The 9,381-nt window shown below is 31.4% G+C and overlaps 1 protein-coding gene across 1 annotated transcript; it reads right to left on the reverse strand.

Annotated features, from left to right (window-relative positions):
• Positions 1–3,021: 3,021 nt before the first annotated feature.
• LOC145952751 (secreted RxLR effector protein 161-like) lies at positions 3,022–3,648 on the reverse strand. The gene has a single exon (XM_083065707.1). The coding sequence runs from the start codon at positions 3,646–3,648 to the stop codon at positions 3,022–3,024; it is 627 nt and encodes a 208-aa protein (XP_082921833.1).
• Between the last annotated feature and the right edge of the window lie 5,733 nt (positions 3,649–9,381).

Raw genomic sequence — 9,381 nt, forward strand, 5'->3', positions numbered from 1 at the left:
GTGACCCGGCATGTACTCCTAGACTACTCTTCGTGTATTGCTAGCGGCAATATGCCATGTGATGTTTTACTGGCGCCACATGCATGATAATGTGAAGTCCATGTCCATACATGTGCATCCTTATTATTAAATGATGATAAATTACTATTTGTATGACTTGGATGATTGAATAAACTATTGTTGTTGATTGAACTATGAGGTAACTGTATTGTTTGTGTTTGGCTATCCGGTGTGCGTTCCTACACCGTGAGCCAGAGTGAGATGTTTCTCACTCCCTTCTTTTGTGTTGTTTCTCTTGTTTGATATACAGGTGATCATCAGCGTGAGGCTGAGGATGTTGGTGATGAAGCTTAGGCTTCTATGTTGGATTTTGCTCTAATATGACATGTGACATCGGGACATAGATAGGATTAGTTTAAAATGTTCTTATTAAATTATTTTGGAAAATTCAGTTTTATTTCTTTGTAATTTTACTGGCATGTTATTTGGATTAAGTTTATGAATGTGAACTCTTTACCCTTACGTGGTTGGAAATTTGATTTTTATTGATGAAAAATTCTATTTTTTTATAATTACTGTATATTTATGTTGGGGTAGAGGGAGTCACAGAAATGGGATAGTATAGCAATGAATTTTGTAGTTAGTTTACCATGAACAATACATCAATTTTATTCCATATGGGTTATCGTGGATACACTAACAAAATCTGCTCACTTCTTACGCATCAACATTTTAGAAGATTTATTGAAATCTTGTGTGCTAGAGGATTCTGGTAGTTGGGACCAATATCTGCCTCTGATTGAATTCACTTATAACAACAATTTCCATTCTAGCATAGGTATGGCACCCTACGAAGCTCTATATGGAAGAAAGTAAAAAACTCCTTTGTGTTGGTTTGAAACTGGAGAAAATTTAATCTTGGGTCTTGAATTGGTGCAACAAACCACGGAGAAAATCAAAATGATTCAGGAAAAATTGAGAATGACTCAAAGCAGACAGAAAAGTTATGCTAATAAGAGAAGACGACCTTTTGAATTTCAGAAAGGTGATCATGTATTTTTGAAAGTTATACTAACAACTGGTATTGGTAAAGTAATGAAATCAAAAAAACTCACACCTCGATTTATTGGTCCTTACCAAATTCTCAGAAAAATAGGTCTTGTTGCCTACCAAATTTCTCTACCTCCTTCCTTTCTAACATTCACAACGTCTTTCATGTATCTCAATTAAGAAAATATATTTTTGATTCTTTTCATGTAATAATGTCTGATACAGTACAATTAAAGGATAGCCTTACATATAAAACAATACATGTACAAATCGTAGACAGGAGAATCAAGTAGTTGAGAGACAAACAAATTTTATTGGTAAAGGTCATTTGAAATAAAGACACTATTAGGGAGAGTTATTCTTATTTATTTTAAGCAATAAAAATTTTGAGGACAAAATTTCTGTAAGTAGAGGAGAATTATAATATTATCAATTTTCTTATCATTATTTTACTCTTAAAATAATAAATTTTAAATTTTTAGTTACCATATTTAAAATAAATAAATATAGATATTTTATTACCTTATGATTTTTATGTTTTTAACACATTAAAATAGAAATATTTACTATTCAATTTTATTGTAATTTTTTAAAATAATATTTTAATTATTATGATATATATATATATATATTTAAAATTGTTAAAATTTCAAATGTTTAATATAAGTAATTATATTAAATTTTTTGATACATATAAATATATATTAGGAATGGGTAAAAGAAAGAATTTTAAAAAAAAAATATCTGAAAGAAAAAAAAATGTACTCTTGTTACATTTTTAACTAAATCACTAACTAGATATCAAAAAAAAATTAAATTAAATTAACTTGCCTATAAAAGGCCTACAAGGAGGGACCATGAGAGGAAACGGGAAAAATGGAAAAAATGTAGAGAGAGAGAAGTCAGAAGAAAAAAAACAAAGAGAAAGAAAAGAAAGAAAGAGTAAAAATATAAATGTAGTCTTAGGATATCTCTCAGCAATTTTTCTTGTCTTAAGGTAAGGTAACGGGAAGGAGACCTTTATCTTTTTAAATTTTATATACTATTATATTTATTTATTTTATGTTATATATATATGTGTGTGTGTGTGTATTTACTTAGTGAGGTGTCCTTAATCTCATTTACTTGCTTAATCTATGATACTTTTTTTACTTTAAATAATTAATAAGGTGTTACTAGTTTATGTTATTTATCACTATCATTTACTTGATTAATATTTTTTAATACATTCCATTTACGTAAACTATATTACATTAAATTTTAAATAATTAAAAATAATCAAACTTATTTAGCTTAATTATTTTTATATTAATATTAACTATAATATAGTTTTGTTAAAATATGTTAAGCTCATCTTGTTATTTCTTCATACATTATAAAGATAAATGTTATTCTATGGCCATAAGGAATAAAGTTTGAATTAATTTGTAGTAGGAGATTTGATTTTGGAGATTTAAATGAGTAAGGACTTAAGGTGAAATATCCTTTTGTTGGTTGATATTATTATAATGTTTATTGATCCTAACTAGTCACAACTAAAATAAATTTAAATTTATTATATCATGAAAATATAATATATATATATATATATATATATATATATATATATATATATAATGTTGGTTATAAATAACTCTATACATTCTATTGAATTATTTATATTTATTGAATAATTGTTCTCACTCCTTATTTTCTTTATTATTTTAAAAAATATATTTGAATTAATTATAGTGGAAAATAGATGGATCTGCCTGATAATAAAACGAGAAAAGAGAATATGAAATGGTGGTTATTTTATTCAAAATAGGAGGAGCCCTTTTAAAGGTAACAATTACATAATTCATCATAAAGAGAAATAATTCAAAATTGTAATTGTCATTGCAGTAAAGCAATACTTATTAGCCAATTAAAATAGAGTTACAAAACATAAAATATCAACAGACCCTCCCTTAAACTAATGTAGGCTAACATTTAGTTTAAAGGCTTCACAAAATTTAGCTTGCAAACTCCAAAAAACCTTCTATGCTTCATGAATGACTCTCTCTTGAGTGCTTTGGTGAAAATATCAGCAACTTGATCTTCACTCCGACAATAAATCAATTTAATGGCTCCATCATTGCTCAGATCTCTTAGAAAATAAATCTTGACATCAATGTGTTTGCTTCTTCCATATAGTACTGGATTCTTTGAAAGTTTGATTGCTGAATTATTGTCACAAAATATCCTAGTAGCGCCATGTTGCTGGAATTTCAACTCTTCAAGGATTCTCCTTAGCCATATGGCTTGACAAGCACAAGAAATTGCTACAACAAATTTTGCTTCTATGCTTGATAAAGTAACAATAGGTTGTTTTTTAGAGAGCCAAGAGACAGCGCCTGTGCCAAGCATGAAAACACACCCCGAAGTACTCTTTCTATCATCTTGATCTCCTGCATAATCACTATCAGTGAACCCCAATAGATTGGACTTTTCACCTTTCTTGTAAAATAGTCCAAACTCTCTTGTTCCTTGCAAGTAAAGAAGGATTATTTTAGCAGCAAGTAAATGCATTTCTGTAGGATTCTCCATGTACCTGCTAATCAAACTTACAGAATACATTATATCTGGTCTAGTTGTAGTTAGATACATTAAGCTACCCACAATCTGTTTGTAAAGTGTACTATTTATTTTTTTCCTTCATGATCTTTGCATAAATTAAAACCACACTCAACTAGAGTGTTTGCAGAATTGCAATCATGCATATGAAATCTTTTTAGAATTTCTCCCACCTATTTCTTTTGAGAAAGAAAAATTCCACTTTCTGATTGAACTATTTCTATGCCAAGAAAGTAGTGCATCATGCCAAGATCAGTCATTTCAAATTCATTCATCATAGACTTCTTGAATTCATCAAACATGACAGTACAATTTCCAGTAAACATAAGATCATCAACGTACAAGCACGTTATAAGAAATTTTCCTTTTTCTCTAGATTTAACAAACAATGAATGCTCATAAGGACACTTTGTAAAACCAGCTTTTATGAAATAAGACTCAATGCGACTATACCAAGCTCGAGGGGCTTGTTTTAGCCCATAAAGAGCCTTTTTTAGTTTGTAAACTTTGTTCTCATTTCCTATTTTCACATAGTCAGGGGGTTGATCAATAAATACCTGTTCCTCCAAGTAACCATGTAAAAATGCTGATTTTACATCTAGTTGAAAAATAGGCTAAGCATTTTGTGCTGCTAATGCAACTACCAACCTGATTGTGTCATTCCTTGCAACTGGTGAAAAAACTTCTGTATAAGCAACCCCATATTGTTGCTTGTAGCCTTTAGCCACCAAAAGTGCCTTATACTTATCCACTTCACCATTTTATTTCAGTTTTGTTTTGAAAACCCATTCACTCCTATGGTATTGTGCTCATCTGGAAGATCACACAGCTCCCAAGTATCATTTCTTTTAATGGAATCAATTTCATCATCCATCGTTATTCTCCATTTTTCTTCTTTAACAGCACTTTCAAAGGTTGTAGGGTCACTTTCTGAAAACAAAGCAAAATGAGTAATAGGGTCTTCAATGCCTGTTACCTCAAAATCAGACATCCATGTAGGCCTTCTCCTTGCACATTGAGGTCTCTCTACTTCAGACGTGGCTGTTGGAATTTGTTGTTCTTCTAGCTCCATTGGCTGTGACTCTTCATCTTCATTATCTCCATCAAAGTTTGCAAGTATTTGCTTGGTTTCATCTTCACGACTAATAATGATCTTTTTAGTGATAGGATTATACAGTTTATATGCTTTTGATTAATCACTAACACCAAGAAATATACACTTTTCACCTTTTTCATCAAGCTTTCATCTTTTCTTGTCAGGAATATGAGCATAAGCAATGCACCCAAAAATCCTGAAATGGTCCACAATTGGTTTTCTCCCGCTCCATGCCTCCTCTGGTGTCATATTCTTCACAACAAATGTGGGACTTCTATTTAGAATGTGCACGCTCCAGTTAACAGCTTCAAGCCAAAAATCTTTTGAAACACCACTCTTAGTCAAGAGGCTCCGTACCATGTTGAGAATGGTTTTATTTTTCCTCTTTGAGACACCATTTTGTTGTGGTGTATATGTTGTTGTTAACTCCTTCCAGATTTCGTGTTTTTCACAAAAAATAGAAAATTCATCTGAACAATACTCTCCACCACGGTCTGTTCGAAGAGATCAACTTAATAGTCTTTCCCGATTCAGTTTCAACTCGAGCTTTGAAGCTTTTGAATGAAGAGAGAGCTTCAGATTTTTCCTGCAAAAAATAGACCCAAGTTTTTCTAGAAAAATCATCAGTGAAAGTAATTAAGTATTTTTTTACCTCCATTAGAAGAAGGATTTATTGGACCGCAAATATCAGAATGGACCAATTCCAAAACACTCTTTGCTCTCCATGATTTTCCATTAGGGAATTGAGAACGATGTTATTTTCTAACAACACATTCTTCACATACATGAGAACGAACAGTAATTTGTGAAAGGCGTGTCACCATGTCTTTTTGTTCAAGGGTCTTTAGTCCACTAAAGCTCAAATGGCCATAACGATAATGGCATAACTAAGTAGAATCAGTAGCTTTAGCCAACAAACCAGATTGAATGCTTTCAATTTTCAACAGGAATAACCTGTTTGAACTCATGTTTATAACTGCAATAACACCTTGAACAAGATCAATAATTTCACAAGAACCTTTGCTAATAAAAATTTCATAACCTTTTTCTTGTAATTGACCAGCACTTAACAAGTTGCTTTTCAAGTCAGGGACATAAAGCACATTAGAAATTGTTTCTATAAAACCATTCTTGGTTTTTATTTTTATATCACCTTTTCCATCACTTTCACAATAGAGAAATCACCAAAGCTTACGGTAGAATAAAAATTTTCATTTAAATATGAAAAAGAGGACTTACTTCCACTCATGTGATTACTACAGCCAGTATCAACATACCAAATTTCTGCCTCGTTGTCTTTTACATCTTCAACTACCATCAACAGGGTTTCTACTTCTTTCTCCTCGATAAAATTTGAACTTTCACCCTTTTCTTGAAGATTAGGCAGTCTAATATAACATTCAGAAGCATAATGACCAAATTTATGACATCTAAAGCATTCTACCTTTGATTTGTTATGATCTCTCCCTCTATAATTGCCTTGAAATTGGTCATTGTTGCCTCTAGAGTTCTTGTTGAAATCTCTATTTCCACGATCTCCACGCCCTCGTCCTCTAGAGTTGTATGAAGGAGTATTGGTAGAAGCCTTCAATGCTTGTTCCTCCATTGTTGAACTTCTGTTCATCTTTTGTTCGTGGACCAACAAAGAACTTTGAAGCTCATCTAGGGAGAGATCTTAAATATCATTGAGCACACCACATAATCAAACTTTGGTGTTAATGAGCGTAGGATTTTTTCAACAATGGCTATATCATTCATTTTTTCACCATGAAATCACATATTGTTAGCAATACCCATGGTCCTTGAAAAATAGTCAGTTACAGACTCACCATCCTTCATTTGAAGGACTTCAAAGTCTCTTCTCAAAGCTTGAAGTTGAGCACGTTTAACTCTCGAGGAGCCTTGATATTTTTTTTTCATTGAATCCCAAATATCCTTGGAAGTATCTTTACAAAGAATAGTTTCAAGGATAGATCGATCAATGGCTTGAAACAAATAATTCTTGGCTTTCAAGTCTTTCAATTTCATCACATCAAGCACCTTTTATTGGGCATCTGTAAGAGTTTCACCATCCCCTGGTGTTGCCACACCATCTACAACAACATGCCAGAACTCCTTAGATCTCAAGAGATTCTCCATCAGCATGCTCCAATGGTTGTAGTGACCATCAAAACGTGGAATGGCTAGCTGCATAAAATTTTCAGAAGTCATTGGTGGGATAATTGTTCTCTTCTCTTTTTTTTTTTTTACACTCTTGGACTACTACCTTTTCCTTAACCTAGCTCTTGATACCATTGATAATAAAACGAGAAAAGAGAATATGAAAAGGTGGTTATTTTATTCAAAATATAAGAGGATCCCTTTTAAAGGTAACAATTACATAATTCATCATAAAGAGAAATAATTCAAAAATTGTAACCGTCATTGCAGTAAAGCAATACTTATTAGCCAATTAAAACATAGTTACAAAACATAAAATATCGACACTGCTAACCATACCAGACCCTTTCACTTCCATTATCACTGCCATTTTTTCGGGTACCAATTGGAGTATGGACGTCACTGCAAATGTCGTTACCTTTCAAGGCATAGGAGTATCGTCATTTGTGTTTTCAGCAACCCAACAAAACCTTATTATTATAGATGGCCAAATATTAGTTACTTTCTATCTACGCTGTTGTAACTGAGATCACGACGAGATGACGTAAAACATTGTTTTTCAATGGAGTCGCCACCAATATTTTATTTTAAGGGAAAAAAATTGGAAAACCCTTTAAAAATGATCTTTTAAAATCAAAATTAGGTTCGGAAGTCAATTACGTGTAGGGAAGGTATTAACACCCTACGACGCCGATAAAAATAGTACCTTTAATTAATTGCACAAAATTATATAAATTCATGAATATTTATTTTACCCTAAAAATATATGATTTACATTGATATTAAAGGTATAAACACTACTTAATTAACATCATAAATTGTTGCATACGAGAAGGTAATTTATATGTGAAATAAACCTTTTTTATTCTTTCTTTAAAAAAAAAAAAAGAAGGAAAACTTGTATAAGAATTTAAGTTAGCAAATGACTAATCATTAAACCCTCAAAATCAAATAACGTCAAAGATAAAAATGTTATTCAATTGACATTGTTATTTAATGTATATTAAACACTTTCTAAACAATGATATTGAAGACAACAAATCACATTTATTCTGTATATACAATTATTTTCAACAAATAAAATAATAAATAAATAAATAAATAAAAGTCAAGAGAAGAATATGATACCAAATGGGAGGCTTGAACTTGTTATCGTGTTGAATCTTCAAATATAAAAATCTATTAGGTGCTTTTTGGCTACGTTCACACTACACAAAAAACTCGCAGCTCTCAAGAAATACAAAGAGAGAGGAAGAGAGAGAAATTTCGAGCTATAAAGAGTTATCGATGAATTTTTTTTGCCCCTAGAACAAAGCCCGAGTCTACTATTTATAGAAGTCAGACTTGACCAGAACGGTCCGTTCTGGATTCGAAAAGGCCCGTTATGGATCATATAGTAATGAGCTAAATTTGAACCTAGAATGACCTGTTCTAAAATCGAAACAGACCCGTTCTAGATTATTAGGGTTTTAGGTCTTTTTAGTGACTTGGAACGGTCGTTCCAATTTTGGAACGACCGTTCCTAATTAGGGTTTTAGGTCTTTTTTAGTAACCTGGAACGACCCGTTTTAGTTTAGGAATGACCCGTTTCGACATGGGAACGCCCCATTCCGGTTTGGGAACAACCCGTTCTAGGCTCTTAAAACCAAATTGTTTAGGCTTCAAGCTTCCTTGTTGTCATATGGTGTTGCCTCCATACTTTGGGAGCTCCTTCTCTTCATAGTCGACATCCATTTCATCATTTTTTGGGTCTGGATAAATTTGGTTATTCACAGTTTAAAAAAAAAGGAACTTATTTCACATATAAATTATCTTCTCGTATGCAACGATTTATGATGTTAATTGAGTAGCGTTTCTACCTTTAATACCAATGTAAATCATATATTTTTAGGGTAAAATAAATATTTATGAATTTATATAATTTTGCGCAATTAATTAAAGGTATTGTTTTTACAGGTGTCGTAGGGTGTTAATGCCTTCCCTATACGTAATTGACTTACAAACCCAATTTTTATTTTAAAAGATTATTTTTAAAGGGTTTTCCAATGCTTTTCCCTTAAAATAAAATATTGGTGGCGGCTGCATTGAGAAAAATTTTGCGTCACATCCCGTCGTGATCTCGGTTATACCCCTAACCAATCATGTTAATCCAATAGTAAACATGTATCAACCTAACATGTAAATATTGTAGTAAGAGTGTGAAAAAATAATAATTTATAAATAAGTATGTTATTGTCGATAATTTAGAAATGTACATGATGTAAATATAAGCTAACGATACGTAAACAAGTTCATAAAATCTTCTTTATTTTTATGTAAAATATTATTAATAATATAGTTGTGTTAATAATGTATAAGATATACATGTATATATATATATATATATATATATTTAATATTATGCTTAATATTTTATAAATTAGGCATCACAGGCTAAAGGCAAGTGCTTTTTAGCAATATGGTTGAAGTTTTAGAAAGAC

This window comes from Cajanus cajan, chromosome 10 (genome assembly GCF_000230855.2).
Source record: "Cajanus cajan strain Asha chromosome 10, NIPB_CcT2T_4, whole genome shotgun sequence".
NCBI classification, from domain to species: Eukaryota; Viridiplantae; Streptophyta; class Magnoliopsida; order Fabales; family Fabaceae; genus Cajanus; species Cajanus cajan.

Excerpts from the sequence above, each read along its gene's own strand:
- LOC145952751 (XM_083065707.1), bottom strand. The coding sequence starts at position 3,648 with ATGTATTCTGTAAGTTTGATTAGCAGGTACATGGAGAATCCTACAGAA.